General features: G+C 39.8%; 2 protein-coding genes across 7 annotated transcripts; both read left to right on the forward strand.

Moving 5' to 3' along the window:
- The first annotated feature begins 48 nt into the window (after positions 1-48).
- Positions 49-13,775, forward strand: LOC121709464 (zinc finger protein 541). 6 transcript variants are annotated; one of them, XM_042092878.1, is made up of 16 exons: positions 49-380; positions 830-904; positions 1,641-1,866; positions 1,955-3,071; positions 3,204-3,262; positions 3,756-3,867; positions 4,019-4,183; positions 4,371-4,710; positions 5,189-5,243; positions 5,341-5,483; positions 5,958-6,061; positions 7,100-7,175; positions 9,291-9,379; positions 9,587-9,700; positions 11,237-11,376; positions 12,862-13,775. In XM_042092878.1, the coding sequence occupies exons 2-16, from the start codon at positions 844-846 to the stop codon at positions 13,010-13,012; spliced, it is 2,952 nt and encodes a 983-aa protein (XP_041948812.1). In that variant the 5' UTR covers positions 49-380; positions 830-843; the 3' UTR covers positions 13,013-13,775. The 6 variants fall into 6 exon arrangements, with proteins under 6 accessions (XP_041948812.1, XP_041948811.1, XP_041948810.1 ...); XM_042092877.1 differs by having other exon boundaries at positions 50-380; positions 830-976; positions 3,207-3,262; XM_042092876.1 differs by having other exon boundaries at positions 52-380; positions 830-976.
- A 1,018-nt stretch (positions 13,776-14,793) lies between these two features.
- Positions 14,794-19,466, forward strand: napaa (N-ethylmaleimide-sensitive factor attachment protein, alpha a). Its single transcript, XM_042092761.1, has 11 exons — positions 14,794-14,999; positions 15,353-15,432; positions 15,529-15,645; positions 15,798-15,844; positions 16,073-16,150; positions 16,401-16,456; positions 16,564-16,648; positions 16,736-16,840; positions 16,958-17,026; positions 17,257-17,307; positions 17,505-19,466. The coding sequence occupies exons 1-11, from the start codon at positions 14,902-14,904 to the stop codon at positions 17,604-17,606; spliced, it is 888 nt and encodes a 295-aa protein (XP_041948695.1). The 5' UTR covers positions 14,794-14,901; the 3' UTR covers positions 17,607-19,466.
- Positions 19,467-19,554: the final 88 nt, after the last annotated feature.

Raw genomic sequence — 19,554 nt, forward strand, 5'->3', positions numbered from 1 at the left:
TCAGTTTTTAGCCAATGAGAGCCAATGAGAATGGTTGTGTCCGTTGGTTTTTGAGAAGGAAAGAGCGAAAAACTTAGTGATTGGATGAAGAAGCAGAAGAAACCTACAGGAAGCTAGCTGATAGGTAGTCAGATTATTTTTAGATAAACTATTATTAATTTTGTTTATGAGTTGATGTTTTTTTTACAAGTTGTTGTTTGTTTTATCATATACAGTGTTGGATTCAATACCTTTATCGATCAATTTAATTCGAGACGTAACGTTAATCAGAATAGTTGAACATGATGTAGTCTATAGTGCTAACATAATTTACTCCGTTTGCTATTGGTAACAAAGATTAGTGAGGTAACGTTAGCTAGAGATTGTCATCTAAAATTAAGGTGAGTTGGATGTTGTGCCTTTCCAAATCATAATTGTGTACATGTTTGAATGCATTGATTTACAAACATTAGCTGTTATTCAATGTTACAAAATATGCCTCAGCAGTAATACTAGCTTCTTGCTATGTTAAAGCTTAATTTGAGGCTTAAATTAGCATTTAAGCATTGTGCTAACTTTATATTTATAAATGCCTTATGATATTAATGCTGAGTAAAATAGTTTGAGTGTGAAATCTGTTTTCTAACACAATGTTGGAGAAACCTGATTCATAATGGTGTGAATACAAACCTTAGGTGAGAAAATGTGATACAAAATAAAACTGATGCTGAAGTGTAAAATTTATCAAGTAATTTGCTTCATGTCATTCAGAACTGAGTGACACCAATGTTCCTTACAATGTGTGTGGTGACATGCAATTACCCAGTTTTTATTTATTTATATACTGCAGGCCAGTTTTGTTACATGGATGAAGTCGTGGACCTCAGTCATTCTAGTCACCGCCTCACTGATGTCTCTGATGAAGGTCTCAAAATTAACTCGACATCTGAACCTTTCTTGCACTTCACAAACTTTGAGGAATGGCAGAACCAAGATGGTCCGTATGTTTGTAGATTTTATATGTAGCAATCATTTCTCCAACTGTCAGATTTATGAAGACCCTTAAAAATCATGAAGCAGATTTATTTATTTTGTAACTATTTTTTGAACATGTCATGGTAGTGATTTTTTCATAGGCTGCTTTTGCATTCCCTCACAATATGTTTACATCTCCTTGCAAATTAGTGTGATGAGGGAAGGTAAAACTAGTATAAGGGAATGCAAGGGAACACAAATATAGCACAGAAAACAAATCACCACCATGATCTCCCTGATTTTGAATTAGCGAGGGAATGTGCAGCCTTCTTAATGTTATGCTGTATTTTTATTCTGAGCTATTTTTGCATTACTTCTCAATACTTTTGAGTTCCAATGCAACATTTCCCCTTTAGCAAGGGAATCAAAACGATTGCAAGGAAACATAGAAGAACACACCAATAACAACAACAACAAACGAAAGAGCTTCAGTTATTAGGTTGTTCTACAAACTGCAGGCTGCCTTACAAGCAGCAAAAAACCCTGGACCAGGTACTTTAGGACCATGAAAGAGAAGGGTAAAATGTAGTTCACTGTTGAGTGCAAAATCATGCTTCTTTAAGTGCAATTGTGTAACTAATATATGAATTATTTCCTTTTATTGTTTTATTGTTGAATGTTTTCAGTTTTCATGAAGGCTAGTAACACTATAACAAAGAGTGAGAGGTACCAACAGGCTGAACATGAATCTGTGGACAGACAGAAAGCCCGGAACTCCTCTTATGAGTGTTCTTTCTGTGGCAAAGTATTTGGGAATACAAATGCACTGAATAAACACCTTTTGACGCACCAGTCAGACCGGCCGCACGTCTGTTCCATCTGCCAGCGTGCATTTAAACGTCATGATCATCTGTAAGTACACTTTTGTATTAAAATGCCAGTGTTGTATGTGTAGTGTGTACATTTGCTGTGTGTGCTCAGTCACTTTGTTTTTATACAGGACAGGCCACATGTTGACACACCAAAAGCGGAAGCTGTTTACCTGTGTAGAGCCAGGCTGTCAGCGAAGCTACTGTGACACCCACTCCCTGAAACGCCACTGTCTGTCTCAGCATGGCGCTCAGCCCAAGCCTATGCCATCAGAGAGCACCTCCACCCACTCCGCCCTCCACCCTGCAGCACAGTGGGAAGCCAAGGCCGTGGACGCTCCAAGTGCGCAAAGCAACAGTGACCAAACTGGCTATCCTACGATTTACATTTCCGCCCCAAAAACGGTCATCCAGACCAACACCCAGTCCGCAAGCTCGGATTACCACAGCTATGTTAATTACAACAACTACTCAGGGTTTTCTAATGTGGTCAGAGGACTTGGAGTGGGTCAGTTCACGGTTGAGAGCGCCTCTCAAGAGAAGTCCCTGGTAGGCCGGGATCAGTGGATCCCAAGAACTGCCAAGAGTGTGTATGCCATGAGCAGAGATGAAGTGGTGACCTCTCAAGATATGCAGGGGTCTTCACAGTGGCCCGTGAGTCTGGAGCCAGGGCCGAGTAGTGTCAATGCATCAGAGGCTGCAACAGCACAGACTTATGGGGCGGACAGCCTGAGCGACTCCTGCTGGGAAAACGCGTTGAACGAGTTTCCTGTGACGGACCTCCAGGTCCTCGATAGCATCTTGTCATTACAATCGTCACGGGAGACGGCCAACTGTCACAACGAGGAAAGGACAGTGTCTTCGGAAGATTCCAGTCAAGCCAAACAGAGTCCACACACTCACATAACCCAAGGTCTTACCCAGGTCAAAAAGATAAAGTCAGAGACGTTGCCTCCGTGGCCCATCTCTGGCCATGAATTTAGCTCAGCAGCAGACCTCCCACCACCTGCCCCACAAACTCAATTAAGTGTATTAGAAGAAATGCATGCTGTCCCTAAAATGGCTGACAAGGCCAAAAAGAGAGTACGAAAGAAGAAGATCACAACTGACGATGTCCTTCCTTTGCCCATTTGTCACGAAGAATCAGTTTCCCGACGTCCACGGTCCCGCCCTGGGTTCCTTATATCTCCAAGCCAGGTAGCGATGGCTTCTTTCAGCTCAGAGAGTGCCCCCTACCTGTCTCTTAAGGTGTGTGTCGCACCTCCTTTCAGTTTCCTTGTTTTTAGTAGAAGGAAAAAAATAAATATTTGTATTTATTTATTGTTCCGGTTTATTAGCATTTTGTTGATTAGGCAGATATTAACATGCTGGTTTTGTTAGAAGGGAGGTAGTGTCTCTGTCATCACACGAGCAGAGGAAGGACAGGAGTCTTGTGAAAGGTCAGTGAGGAGTGAACCAAGTCCATTTCTAACAAGATTGTAAAGATAACAGCTTAATAAATAATGAAATAAGAAATATTAAATATGTGATCCTATCCTGGTATTCACATTTAAAGGTTGGTATGTTTTTATAGGCTTTATGAGCCCTTTAGTAACCTATGAAAGTTTGAACATCTCACATAACTAAACTGTTATGTTGTTATGTATGTTTTGTCAACTCACTGTTTCTATTCAGGTTTGATTGTATAAATATTTGTTTCTGAGGTCTATCTTTTTCTGAATGTCAGACTACTTTTTTAAACCATCTGATATTTATCACTTGCAGACAGCAGATTAATATTACAAAATAATCATCAAGGTCAATACACAATCTTATGCATGCTAAGATTGCAATGATAGTTGGGTTCTATTTTGTTTCAGTTGTAGGCTTTGCTGCATGTGACAGTATCCATCAGTTATATGTATGCCATTCATGTACTTCCTGTTTCTGCAGGTCAGACTGTGGAGACCTCTCTGAAGATAGCTTTTCCTGGGCTCATCCTGCCTCCTCTAGGGCAGGTGACCATGTGGACTCTCACTCCCCAGAGTCACCCACCTTTGTTCAGGTGCCATACTTATGATTCATAACAACACAAGCTTGTTTGTGACCCTTATCTGACATCTGCCTGTGTTGCTTACTTAGTTACAAGTTTAGAGCATCTTGCAATTCAGAGTTATGCAAAGAGTTCTTTGGTCATGTTGTTTTTTTGGTAACAGCATGGTCAAACAGTGGAGACCACTGCTGATGAACTGTCGGGCTCCCAGTGGTCACCCCAGTATTCAGAGAAGAAGAGTCTATCACCCCTGATCATCCCTGTATCCGTACCTGTCACAAAAGGCTCAACGGAGAACAGCATTCACCAGAGTTTTATGCTAGCCACTGTAAGTAAAGGAATCACTGTTGTTTCCGGAAAGAACGCTGTTCATGATACTCTCTGAATTCCTTTCACCAGCTCTCTCTCGACAAGAAAATATCGCAGTGACATACCCTGAGGGGGTTTGTGGTTCTGTAAATCTAACTAAAGTGGCCATTCTTATTGTGTGAAACTAAAACAAATGTATTCTGTAGGAAAAAGCAGCTCAGTCGGTAGAGGGAGTGGGATTGAAAAAGACTCGCCGGCTGGAGTCGCTGAAAACCCTCATCATTCCCACCCCCCGTCAGCCCCAGCAGCTGTTAGAGCAGGAGGCCTTGGCCAGCCTGCGGTTCCGTGCGACAGGATGCTACCTAAGCCAGCTGCGCTCCCCCCCATACTTGGCTGGCCAGCTGATGAACCCCGACCTGCAGCTCGCCCCCTACACCCCCCCACCGATGCTGAGCCCGCTGAGGCCAGGAAGTGGCCTGTACTTCAACAAGCTGCCCCAGCAGCATCCCTGTCCACCCCTGGCCAATTCCTTCATCAGTGCTATGGGTTTGTGTGCTCCTCCTTCATTCCATCCTCGTCATGTCGGACCTGTGTGTGGGCTTAGACACGCTTGGAGGTTTGGCTCTTCCTTAAGCCTAAGCACGTCACTAGTCTGGTGTTTGTGGTTACAGCTGTACAGGCAAGAGAAATAGACGGCCAAAAAATGTTTGATTTGTTTAGTTTGTTTTCAGCGAAAAGTAATTGGACCGTAGCAGACACAAATCAAATAAATTTAGACAAAAAGAAAAACAAGCTTTTGAATGTGATTTAGAGCTGCCAACCCTCACACATTCGATTGGTGTAAGAGCGCATGGAGCCAATCAAATGAATGAATCTCACTCTCAATGTGTGAGAGTTGGCATAGCAATGAAAATGATGGAGATGACATCATAACCGCTGACTCACAGACTAATGAAGCATAAAGACTAATTAGGTGCCTTTTGTAGTCATTAATGTGATTGTTTTAAGTTTTTTTCATCCCCAGACAGAAAAGATGGCATCTGTATGGTAGTGGATGACACCGTTGTTAGCATAGAGCCGTAAGTTCCCTCCTGTGTCCTATATTGTGCACCTCTGCATAGCTAATTTAAAGTCGAGGCATCACATCCATTCCATATCTATTCATGTCAACTGCAGGAGGATCAACGTGGGCTCACGCTTCCAGGCGGAGATCCCGCCCTTGCGGAACCGGCTGCTGATGCTGTATGAGGAGCACCCCGCCCAGATCGTCTGGTTACCATGGGGAGACATAGCCAGTAATACAGACACACAAGACAGAGGTGTGTTTACCAAACACAGACTGGTTCACTCACACACTGACGCACACATACTGGACATGCATTTGATTCAATTTCACCAATTATTTCTTGTCTCTGTTGCCTCTTTAGTGTAAAGATTGTATACCCTATTCTGTCCTGCTGGATATACTAGTGTCTGTGCCATTTCTTATATGATACATGTAAGAGCTAATTAATACAAGTTTTTCAAGATTGATGATGATTAAAAATGTATCATGTTTTCACAAACATGTAAACACAGGCAAGTAAAAGAATATTGCATAGTAACTCACCATTAGTTACTTCCAAAGGAGGGACTACTTCCAGAGACTTGCTCTGTGTCACTGTTTTAGGAGTGCATGTGCAGTGCATGATCTAAGCTGATTAACGTCATGCTTTAGGTCATGAACATACCTCGAGGCTTCTGCATAGCTGTGCATCTCTTCACTTCACTACTGTGTTTTTCTCCTGACTCAGTTACAGAGTTCCTGAACATGTGTTGTTCCAGTGTTCTCCCAGGAGGGGGAACCAACACGGAACTGGCCCTTCACTGCCTTCATGAAGTGCAAGGAGATGTTCTGGTGAGATGAGCGCTGTTTCTCAAAGTCAAGGATGGGTCCTTCAAGACCGCTCTTTCAAGGACGTTACATCATCGAATCTCGCCAAGCACTGTTCCAATGTCAAGGGTGCTTTAAAATTCTATCAAGTACTGAGCCCTTCGTTCTAAGAAATTCTGAGAATTTTCGAGGATCGATGGATCCTCGGCGTTCAGAAAACGCTCACAATCCTTTGCGTATGGACGAGGCATATTAGAAATGATCTGACGGTGTGAGTTAAAAAAAAAAAAAACAGGGAGATGGAGGATGCAAAGAAGCAGTACGTGTTTTGTTAATGTCATCGTACCATTTGTTCAGGTATTTATATCAAGTAAATGTGCATGTTCATAAGTGCATATGTCAATGTGAATGAATAGTTATGTGTTTTTATAATATTACTTTTGTTATCAATTTATCTGTAAGTAACTTAGCCCAATGCAAAGTTTGTGGAGACTTAACAGACTAGGCTATCGTTACCGTCATCAATTATAACATTTAGCCTACCATTGACACTAACATAATTATGAACTACGGATTGTAATATGTGAAGACCAAGTCGAGTGTGAAAATACTGTAGGCTATTCAAAAAAGGTTGTTTAGCGGAAAGTGCAGCTGCACAGTTAAGGAGATGCTGACAGTAGCCTACATCCTCCTCCTACGAACTGACTGCCGTTGATAGGCTACTCCCTTTCCAAATCCTCCTCCACGTCAACCCACATCTGGTAAAGCAGCACAATTTCCACCGCTTCCACGATTCAAATGTAGCGCGTAGCCGGAACCTTGATGACATGCACTTCCACACTTGCTAAGCTGTTCATTTGCATGTGATCTTAACCACTGGCTAAGGTACGGGGAAGGTGCGTAGCCTTGTCTCTCTAGCACCCGACTTGCAAGAAAGCATTCTGTCTAGGATACGCTCTTGACTTTGAGAAACAGCCGATTACTGTTTTCATATTAGAAAATTGTTTCATATGTGTGTTTGATGTTTTATGTGTGTATGTTTTTCTTTATTTCCACTTCTAGGCTGCTCTTGATCTTCTTTTGGTCAGAGGAGATTATCGTTCCTCCTCACACCCCTTAAATGACTATCACTATACAGGTATCAGCTGTAATTACACTCCATAGATGGCAATGGTGACTGTATATGTGGTTCATTTTGGGTTGTCGGGGTATTCAGTACCCTCCAGAATTATTGGCACCTCTGCTAAAGTTGACTGAAAATGGGTATAAAAAATAATCTGTTGGTGATTTATTGTAATCTCACAATGAAAAACAAAATAGGAAAAATCCAACCTTGAAGAGAAGCAAATTTATTTTGAGAAAAAGAAAAATCTCATAAAGAAATAAATATTTTTAACAAAAACACGTTGCTCACAATTATTGGCACCCCTGCTTATAATACCTTCTTAAGCCTCCCTTTGCCAATAAAACAGCTTGTAATACACCTAATTCACCTATGACATACAAAGAATACAAAGCAAGAGATTTAAGAACGTTAGTCTTTGCAAAATCTCCCCAGATTGTCCAGATTCCTAGGTCCACTAGCCTAGAAATCTAGACGCACCCTAGCGGCGGCAAATTAATTTGCTCAGCCTGTACGTCTAGTATCAAACCATAGGGATTTCTATTGGCTGACGCCGTGGACGTCATCCAATCACAGTGCTCTATTTTGTTAGAGCGTCTTAAGGCGGGCTTAACAGGATGACGACAGTCCTGCGACGGTGAACAACAAGGAAGGTGGCTATGGCGAACGAAGAGCGGTTGTTTGAATCGGCTTTGGCGTCAACTTTGGAGGAGTTGGACTTGTGCTTTTCTTTGAAAGTTGAGCAACACAATGCACTTAAGTCATTCCTTTCGAAGAAGGATGTATTTGCGTTTTGCCGACCGGATACGGTAAAAGTTTGATATATCTGATTGGTCGTAGCGCTGGCCTATTGCATGCCTAGGCAGTTTGAAAGACAATTCTCTGCCCGCCCCTTGGATTAAGCGAGGTGAATAGGTCGATTCCAGACTATACATTTCAATGATATAGGATGGCCCGCCAGGCTATAGGTCCACACTTGTGCATTCTCCTCTTAATTCATTTTGTGTTAACCATACCAGTAAACCATATTTCTTTCGATCTGGACGATTGTTTTGGTTCATTGACCTGATGAATGATCCAATCATGACCAACTTTTAGTGTCTTGTCAGAGATTGACAGATTTCCTTTAAATATGTTCAGGTTTTTCTTGTTGTTCAGGATACCATGCACCGTAATTAGATTCCCAAGGCCTTTGGGAATAAAAACAGCCCCACAATAGCACATCGCCTCCACCATAATTCTCTTTAGGTATGGGATTCTTTTTTAGTATAGTCATTCTTCTATATATGCCAAACACACCTAACGTGTTTCTAGCCAAAGAGCGCAATTTTCATTTCATCTGACAATAGACCACACTTCCAGACAAAGTCACTGCACCATTTAGTAACTACTGCCGTTTACATTGGTAATGACTAGAGGATTTAGTCTCTGTGTCACTTTATTTTCATACCTTAGTGAAAAAGAAAGTCATGAACTACTTCTGAAAGTTCACAGACCCTCTGATTAACTTAAATAAATTGAAATTAGATAGGAAAATGCTAGGTTTTGTTTATAAGATTTTTCAGGGGTGCCAATAATTGTGAGCAATGTGTTTTAGTTAAAAAATATTTATTTCTTTATGAGATTTTCCTTTTTCTCAAAATAAATTTGCTTCCCTTCAAGGTTGGATTTTTTCTATGTTTTTAATTGTGAGATTACAACAAATCACCAAGAGATTATTTTTATACCGTTTTTTTGTCAACTTTAGCAGAGGTGCCAATAATTCTGGAGGGTACTGTACATCTTACATCGACTAAGATAGTGTTTCTCAACTGTCTGGCATCCTCAGGGGTGCCGCAGAAACGTGGCTGACACTAGGCTAATAAAATGAAATTTAAATAAATGAATGCAGAATTTTAGAATCTTTCTTCTAGCTTTATCACGCAGTTAAGTAAATGGATGCCACATCAGAGAAAATAGTTCCGATATTTTTTCTAACGCCGAAGCTGCAATCAGGGTTGGGAAAGTAGCCTGTATGACATCTACAAATATTTACAGCACTCGATATCGGATTAGTTGTCATAGCATTGTCAATAGCCAGCAACATGGACAGGTTTTTGAAAAGTTCTGTATACTTTTGGGTCACTATAGGGTCAGACTTCTGGAGTGCCCAAGAAAAGAGAGTCTTCCGCAAAGCTGTGATCACAGAGAATAAGGACTTCCAGCGTATTCAGAACATGGTGAGCACTGGAACACTAACAAGATGGTCAGTTATATTCATTGGGGAACCTACCATACAATAGAGGTTTTTATACTTTATATATTTTTATTTATATTTATTTTTCGGATGAATAATATGGCCTTTTAACATTTTGAAATAAACTCTCTGTAGTTTTGTCAGCATATGTGTGTAGTGTAGTCAGACTGAAATGTAGTCTGTGCCACAGTTACAGAGCAAGACAGTGTACCAGTGTGTTGAGTATTACTATGCCATGAAGAAACTCAAGAAATTCAAACAGCGTACTCAAGAAGATAAGAAGGAAGAAGGTGGACTAGACTCTGTGAGTGTTAAGTCTAGATGACAAGTGAAGACATCAAATGTGAAATTTAGTTGAAATTTGAAAATTGGCTGAAAATTATGTTTTACCTGACCTCAAGCTTATCAAGAGTGAATGGATAAACAAGCACAGTACCAAGAGAAAGAGTGTTAAGATGGGGCGCGTTTCTAGAAAAGTTAGCAACGATGTTGCTCAACCACCGTGATACGTTGCAACTTGCGACAAAACAACGACGGTGTTACACCTGTTTCCAGAAAACATCGTACCTGTGTCGCAATTCGCTACCTCCGGCGTTCGAACACCGTTGTTCCAACAACGTTGTTGATAATGCATCGATACATATCATTGGTGGAAACAGTGGCAACGTGTAATACCCCACCCCCTAGAAATTCTCTGCCACAGCCTATGTCGACATTTTTCTAATTTAAATGATTAATAGTTGAATAAGATTAATGCTGGCATTGTATTTGCCATCTGCAAAAACCTAAACCTATTGCAAGTATATAAAACATTTTACTTAAGCCGACCAATATGTGTCATTATTTGTGTTAAATATCTATGTTTGGAAAAATATATAGCTTACAAGAATTTCAGGGTATCGCAAATTTTATTAACTGTCTTGTGGCTTAACGGCAGCGTGTCGGTGCTCTGCGCGCTCGGCCGGAGTTCGCATCCTATCTCTCCTTTTCATTAAGAGTAGGCCTACGAGACACAACAATAGGTTTTGACCATACATATTTATGTATACTCTACATCGAGAGACCAATAGGTAGGCCTACAAGACATCAGTCAAAAACAATTGAATCTACGTGTCACACTAGTTCACCCGCAGGTAGCGAGAAGCAAGAGGACATTCTCACTTCATAAGAAAATTGTACCTACAACGCTGGGACAACAAGTCACCTGCTTTAGCCACTACACCATTTATCACTGTGCTGATTTTAAGAGTCTATAAAGATTATAATACTAGCCTATCAAAAAGCAAGGCAATACTCTAATTAACATAAATAGCAAGAATGAGCCAAGTAGAGGAGTCAGTCTCTTAATGAAAATGAAGCTACAGGATAGATCAATCATTGAGTCACGAGATAAACATCCACTTCGTAATCTTTGGTTAGGCGGTTGTGTTTTTTAGTTAGGCGCTCCGGACACCAAGTGGAACTACCAAGGAACGACACAAGTGCGACTGCCCAAACTTTGCATCCTTGTATGCGATTGAGTTCAAACTACCCTTTTTTAGAAACACCAAATCCAAGAACGACGGAGCGAACTACCAAGGTTCCGAAGCAAGTTAGCAAACGACACTTTCTAGAAACGAGCCCCTGAATGTGTATTTGATTGAAGTATACTGATTTTACCACACAAAAAAAAACATCTTGTACAGTAATAAACTGACATCATGAGTATGTGCTTGAAATGTACTTACTCAAGACTCTAGGGCCGCCAACTGGCAAGTGGCAACCACAAACTCAGTGGAAGCAAAAATATCAAAGAACACACAGAGCCTGTTTCTCTAAAAGATCCCTTTCTGCCTCTTAGACAGAGTCGCCTACTGGTCCTGACGACCAGCAGGCCAGCAGAAGGGGGGTGCAGCGTTCCCTGACCAGACAAAGGCCTATACAGCAGCTGCAGACGGCTGCAGACACATCTATGGAGTACACCTGTGAGGAGTGCGGTCGGTAAGTAACAGCAGCCTTTCGAAACATTGTCATGTAAAAAACCCTGATGTGGTCAGCACAGAGTATGATCTGATGTTAACTAGCCTATGCGTCAGTTCGAATAGCTTAACTAATTATGTTTTTTCCAAGCAAAGCTTTCTGGAAAGAGGTCGTATCCATCCATGTCCATTGTCCTCTGCTCGCTTTCATTCCTTTTGCTTGCAGTAATGTGAATACATAACATTTAGTATGTTGAGGCCTACTTTGTAGAAAAAAAAAATTGGGTAGGCCTACCTTATGAAGGAAAGACCTCTAGGCCTAGAGCATAATCTTGTATGTTATGGTACAGTAGGCTACTGTACGTTTCCAATATGACCCAGGGTAATATGCCGATTTAGCCTACATGTCATGTAGGCTTCACGTTTCTTTTAGGATTGGCTATGTTTTTGCTGAAAAAGTAGCCTAGTTCGCCGGTCATTATTCATTCATTCTGCATATCTTTGCGATTGTTTTCTTTCAATAATATCCAATGGCTTAAACATTGTCCTTTATTGTTTGCTTTAGGCCTACCTTTATGTTTTAGCCTACATTATCCAACTCACATATTGTCATCTGATCTTGGACACTGCCAGTCAAAAAAAGCAAACAGGTGCGCGCTCTGCACCTCTTTACGCAACTCCGCCGCAACACTAAATATGAAGATGCCCTGCTTTCAGAGGATAGCTACCGTCCCTTGATTGTGTATGCCAGTGGTTCTCAAAGTGGTCTCAAATGATGTCCCTTTTCACCCATAAAACAAGCAAATTGTGTCTATTTGCTCCTAACCACATTTAACTTCACCTAGGTCAAGAAGAACCATTCCTACTACTGCTTAGCTTGGCTTATTTGTTAGCCAGCTAGCTGATAAATGTGTAGAAATGTTTGAGTCAGTCCATGTTCTCAAGTGACGGAAAATCCAAAACTGACAAAAGACGAAGTTGCAGATCTGCCAAAAAACATGGGATAATGGACCTGGCCACAACTTTAGAGAATACAAATGGCAAACTTAAATGTTACAGTTATGAGGGGGTCCTCGGAAAATGCTCTCCCTCCAAAAGGGGTCCTTTGAGAACCCCTGGTGTAGGCTATATATGATATAAAATATCTATAGGCTAGCCTACATTGTATAGCTTACATTCAAATATCACCTTTCTGTTACGGAGCTGGGAATGGAGACCACACCTGGCAGACGTCCAGTATACCAGGTAATGAATCAGGGTGCTTGCACAGGTCTGATAAGTCTGGAAAAGTACGGAAATATGAATGAATTACTGTTTTTCCAAACCTGGAAAAGTAGGGAAATATGGGTGAAGGTCTTGAAAAAAACATTGGGGGGGAAAAAAGAAAAGAAAACGTTTTTGAAAGGTTAAAGGTCACATACATAATCAATCTAGGAAAGTCCTGTATTTTTTATTTGGGAAAAGGCAAATACTCCTGTGAATACCGTGCATGTCTGTCATTGTTCAGGGGCTTCCAGAAGGTCAGGAGTCGGAGTGCCCATATGAAGACCCACCGACACCAGGAGCGGAATTGCTCCATGGCATACAGCTGGCCTGCCTGCAACAGAGACGCAGCCCAACAGGCTATCCCTGGAGGAGAGCTCCCTGGCACCTCCTAGTCAGACTCGCAGTAACTCAGGATTCTGCATTTTTACAACAGCAACACGTTGTAATAGCGGCCACCCTACATTATAAAAGCCACAGATTTCAAATTGGCCAGTAAAATGTTCAGTTCAAAAATCATTTTTAATTTTTTAACAAAATATTGAAAAAGAAAAACAAATGGAAAACATATATATATATATATATATATATATAACAGAGCATAATTCAAATATCATATATTTTTAGCTGAGAATAAGTCAAATTAATGTCAAATTATGGCTTATTGTAGCCTTGAAATTTGGATTATTTGGATAATTAAAATGGGCATGATATCCATTGAAATGATAGTGCTTTTATATATAATGTAGAATAAGCTGTTGTTCATTCTGTTAAACATCAGTTTAGTGTGTATGTTCTGTTGGGTTGCTGCATATGTTGAATTTGAGTTTATTTATTGTATTTTACTTTTTTATTTATTACTTTTCCACTTTGAATTTATTTATTTTTTTTGTTTTTCTGAAAGGAAACGGTTGTACAGAATTGTGTACGCACATTTTTTTTTATATTGTCAGTCTGAAACTGAATTTTTAAGTGCTCACAATTGTTTGACATTATTTTTTGGTTGAACAGCACAATGTTCTTAATGGGAAAAATGTAGCAGATTTCTGGGTGTTGAAAGATGTTCTTTTGTGTATGACAGCGTTAACTGTTCTAGTAAAGGAATTGTTAAGGTGTTGAAATGGTCTCAGACTGTTAAATAAATGTTTTTGTCGGTAAGGGCTTGAAATATCACAGACTTTTTGGCCCAACCATGTTTTTTTCAATTGGTTAATCCAATACATTCATTAATATCAAAGATGAGGCTCGGATGAGGAGCATCCAACCTAGACTAATCCTTAAGGTTTAAATATATTTTTCTAACTTTTGTTCTTACTATTTTTTCCAACCCTTTTACTCAAAAGTGCTTAAGGAAATATACTAAAATTACACCGATTCACACTTTTGCGTTCTGTTGAAGTTGGAGGTTGCCCAAAAGCACAGACTGTCTACAAAATCAAATCAACATGACTCATCTGTTGAAGACGACACGAAGACCTGTCAGCTGATAAAGAAATGTGACTTGAGGTTGGGACAACAACAGTCCTTCTGCTCATTGCCCTAACCTGCTGCCAAAGATCCTTGATTACTAGCTCCGCTTTAACCAGAGAATGTCTAATAAGGGGAGAACTGCCACTCTCGGAAAACTTCCGGTTTCTGAACTGGTTGCAGTTCCTTCTGTGGTTCCACATGAGGGCGCTCGTCCATGAGTGCAGAATGCATGGAGGTCTATGGAGCTGTACCCCTCAAAATCCACTTTTCTCGGGTTATAATTTTTTTTCAAGTAATTTGAATATTGTATTCGAAAGGGGAGGCAAAGAAAATACACTTGGTTGAGTATTATATTTTTAAAGTCACTTAATTGTTCTAAAAAGCCTTTCAAACTTGTCAATGACGTCATTCATTAGCACAATGCTAGCGTGTTATGGGCAACAACGACCCAACCTGTAAGAAATCAAAAGGACATAAGTACTCGTTCATTCAACTTTTGACCTATAACCCATGTTGAAGTTATACAAACTACAATCAAATCTGAGATTTGTCAACGGCAATCAGGTGAAAGAGACAAATTTAGCCGTCTAGCTCCATTGACTCCCATTCATTCTGCACTCATGGCGATCGCCCCCAGTGGAACTCTGGTGGAACTGCATCCAAAATTCGGTACAATGGGACTTAATACGGAGTGACCAGGCTCTCCGTAGACGGGCTCTGGTACTAGCAACCCTGTGATGCAGTGGGGAAGACTTCAGATGATACATTGCCAGTAACAACCGTAGGCTTAACATATACTATAAACAATTAAAAAATGGATCACTCCGCAAAAGAACAGGAGGCTATGGCTTTGGTGGCAGAGGCAGATAAGAAAATGAAGTCACCAGGGACGTTTTTGGGGACGTTATTTGGGTAAGAATTTGCTACAGCTAGCTACTTCCTTAGCTAATCAAAGAGTCTGCCTGACTAGCATCAGCAGCATCAGCTACTCAGTAATGTTTACATTGCAAACAGCCTTGCAGTGGAAAATGATGACTGCAACCAGAGCAGAAGTGTCACTTGATTTTGAATCAAGAGTGATAGACAGAGTAATTAACGGGAACAATATGACCGTCCACATACTGGGCAACTAATTTTTTGTCGTGCTTGTACAACATACGTAGTAGTATTATGCTGAGTAGTTGTTATGACTGTATCCAGACTTTGACGTCCGAGCTCTTTCTGCAAATGTTAATTAACCTTTTTCATCATATGGTTCATTTAAGGAGTTCTTCAAAGGCCGAAGATGCCTGTGATATGTATGTAAGAGCAGCAAATATGTTCAAAATGGCCAAAAATTGGAATGGTAAGCATCTATCCTAAGGTCGATTTCTATGTCTGTCTGAGGCACTTCTTTGTTAGATTCTGCAGAGGAACTTAACGTTTTGTCTGTTTCCTCCAGCGGCAGGTAATGCTTTCTGCAAAGCTGCCCGACTGTACCTACGAGTAGACAACAAATTAAATGCTGCTGTGAGCTTTATTGACGCAGGAAATGCCTTTAAAAAATCGGACCCTGAAGGTAGGCTACCCCATGTCTCTTCCTGTATTCTCAGACGTTATTTAAACATTGTAACATGAAATTCGAAGTAATCAGATGAAATATATGTTATGATATAGGGATTGTAGCTACAGAGATTTCATTAATCAGACTTAACCTTCTGCTGTTTACAGAGGCAGTGAAATGTCTTGGCCAGTCGATTGAGATTTACACTGATATGGTGAGAAAAAAAGACTGTCACATTTGTGTTTAAAAATGTAATTTCTAGATCAGAACATTAATGTCCTTGTAACAATGTAGTTGATAATTCATTGCTATTGTAAAGTAAGCAGATGGATTTTGATACACACACACACACAGTCTGTTGACATGGGGTTTTAGGACAGTAAATGTTTAGGACAGTTATACATTGTTTTTTAAACACTATGATGTATTTCTCCCTCATCAGGGGCGTTTCACAATTGCAGCTAAACATCATGTTACCACTGCTGAAATATATGAAAGTGAGCTGCTGGACATTGAGAAGGTGAGGCAAAAAGCGCTAACTGAAGCAGGCTCATGTTCCCTTTACATGAATGTCACATCATGTGATGTGACATTCATGGTGCATGCATGAGTCGCATGTGCGCTAAATGCATTCCATCAAATCAGTTATCTGCAAAATGTCACAGAAATGAAACTGGATCTAGTGATAAAACCATCTTCTTAAACAAACTCTTTGTTGTTGTGCATCTTCCTTTTGTTAATTTCTACTGTTGTACTCCTTTCCCTCATAGGCTGTTGCCCAATATGAACAAGCAGCTGACTATTACAAAATGGAAGAGGCTACCAGGTATTTAGGATCAGACATCCGTACAGTATGCTTAAATAGATAACAAAAATCTGAACATTAACATGTTGAAGGATTCAATAAATGTTTCTTAATCCCATTTTGTGCAGTGCTGGCAATAAATGTCTCATGAAAGTGGCTACTTATGCAGCTCAACTGGAACAGTACCAGAGAGCTATTGAAATCTATGAGCAGGTACATATTATTTTGAAAGTACTTTCATTCATAAATCTGCATATTGCCTGAATGAGAACCTCATTTAGACCTTCTGTCTCTTTTTAGATTGGCACCTATGCAATGGATAGCACTTTGCTTAAGTATGGTGCGAAAGATTACTTCTTCAAAGCAGCACTATGTCACTTTTGTGTAGACATGCTGAATGCAAAGGTAATGTCTACATTCTATTGTAGTGTGATTTTTTGAGTTTTTAACTTTCTTAATGACACCCTCAACCGTTGGTACATTCTTACATTTTTGACATTTTTGTCTCTGTTTCCTCAACAGTTGGCCATTCAGAGGTATGAGGAAATGTTCCCAGCTTTCTCTGACTCCAGAGAGTGTAAACTTGTCAAGGTAAATCTTAAAAACAAAAGCAACACTCAATCTTTAATGCAAACATGCCCCACTTTCAATATTGTGTCACTATTGTTCATTGTTCACTATTTCACTGTTGTTCATTATTCATTTGTTGTGAGGGATTGAATTTTATGAGCAATTTTGTTCCCACAGCTCTGGGTTTTTTTTTTGTCATAGTAGAAAATCATGTAATTTTCTTAATCACTTCAAATCTTTGTTTTGAACAGAAACTCCTGAATGCACATGAAGAAGAGAGTGTTGATGCTTACACTGATGCTGTGAGTAAGCTCCCATAAAAAGTATTCAACAGGTTTTGAGAATGATGTAAAATGCCAGCGCCATTCATTACTAGGTTAAGGTGTTAAGCAAACTAGTAATACTTACAAAAGTAGCCTTAAAAACAAGAGAAAATCACCGCTGTGCAATTTTTCTGCCTCACCTTATGAATGCTGGTCTCTGTTGTCTCTGACTTCAGATAAAGGAATTTGACTCGATCACCAAGCTGGATCAATGGCAGACCACCATGTTACTCAGAATCAAGAAGACCATCCAGGACGATGAGAGTGACCTGCGCTAATGCTCCTTGCGTTGCCTGGTGACCCCCCCACCCCATCCCACTCCCTTTTTCGTATCTTTGTCTTAATGTTTACACCTTTCAATGGGAACTGCACTCATAGTTTTCAAATGTGGCATGTATAGATAATGTTTCCAAAGAACAGTAGTATACAGTATGTTTTGCCACACAGAGCAGAGCCAAGTGCTGCTTATGTAAATTCTTTATGCTTGTTAAAGACACAGTATTGGTTCTGCAAGGGAACAAGCTGGCTTCTTTTTTTTAAATTCTCAACCATTACTTTTGTGGCAATTTACTCGCCATTTAGGGGTCCACCTACTGTTAATGTTTTTGCATCACCTGGGTGGTTACATCGAAATGCCAAATTGTTAGCGCCCCATTTTGAGCCTTTCTGTATGATTGAGTGCAGTTGAGTGGACTTGGTTTAAAATGTAATTTCAGTAATCAGGAACACCTACAACATGAAGCGAATGGCGTTGTATGTTTGCAATGTTTATCTAGATCTAGAAAAACATTGCAAACCAGGCTTTCATGTAAGCTGGGTTTTGTTCACTTTATTTTACCTGACATAGTGTTTTGCCATATTGCCACATAGCTGCAAAGTTAGCATCAGTAAAACTCACCAACTGTCATCAAGTGGGAATACATTTTAATTGGAGCGGTTGCCAACTCAACTAACATTTTTGTACAAGAGAAAGGCTAGAAACAGTAGTAAATGACCCTTTCAAAGAGGCATGGGATGAAGAATTCCAAACCTATCCTTAATTCCTGTCTTTGCAAGCTACCCCTAAGCATCTTCACAGACTCTGTAGCATCCTTGCAGACTTTTTTACTATACAAGAGCACGTACTGCACACTAAATAGCCTGCATCTATTTAGTGTGATCTGTTCTGCATGATATATTTCCATATAGAGAACATTCTTTATCATAGGCAGAGTTATAAAAGTCTGAAAACAACAGAAACAGAAAACAAAAGTCCTACCATGTATTGGTTTCCACCTGTGCACTTAACACAGGTGATTTCACAAATTAGCTGATCTACCTTAACCTGACTCTCGCCAGATGAATTTCGTTCCGCTAGGCAGAACGGAATTCATCTGGCGAAAGTCAAGTTAGATCTACCTGGCTGAAGACTGAAGACCTGGCTGTGGTAATTCACATAACATTCAGCTGGTTTTGTGAATGGTTAGAAAAAATACACGGTAGGACTTTTACTTGTTGAAGCCGGACTTTTACTCCTCTGTACAATAGCTTACATTCATTTAGTATGATGTTCTGCATGATATCTTTCCATCAAGCTTTCTTTATCATTACTACATAGGTCAACACAAATTGAAGCAGAGTGTCAAGAGTCCTCTGTTTAAACTATACACATTTAATTTTTATGTAGGTTTCATATGGAAAGATACTAATTATTTCCTCTATTGAGGAATTTGCCCATAGCTTAATGTAATTAAGCTTTCAGAATCTAAAAAAACACCATCTATAATGTCATGGACCTCACTCAATTATATTTTATTTATTTCTTATGAATTTCAATCTGCAAGGTCCAGGAGAACTTGCAAAATTGTAATGTGTTTACTGTGACTATACTACTAAGCACTACCAAGGAATTGAAACCATACTTTTTTTGCACGTGCATCTATTACTGATAACATTGCAGGTATTTAATTAACTGTGAGCTAGTTACATTAAGTTAACCTCATGGATTTTAAACCATTCCCTTTAGGGAAAAGTTTCCTGTATTCCCATCTTTTTCTATTTACTTACATGTATTTAACTTAATGCTATGGCAAAATACACGATTAAGCAATTACTTGTGATTGCTGAGGCTGAAATGCAAAAAAAAAAAAAAAACACTATAAACTAGATAAAATTTAGATTAAATTTAGCAGCGACCTTTTAGTCTGTGACCAACATGTGATAGCATTTTAACTGCCCTCAGCAATT

Source organism: Alosa sapidissima, chromosome 5, assembly GCF_018492685.1.
Source record: "Alosa sapidissima isolate fAloSap1 chromosome 5, fAloSap1.pri, whole genome shotgun sequence".
Lineage (NCBI taxonomy): Eukaryota > Metazoa > Chordata > Actinopteri > Clupeiformes > Clupeidae > Alosa > Alosa sapidissima.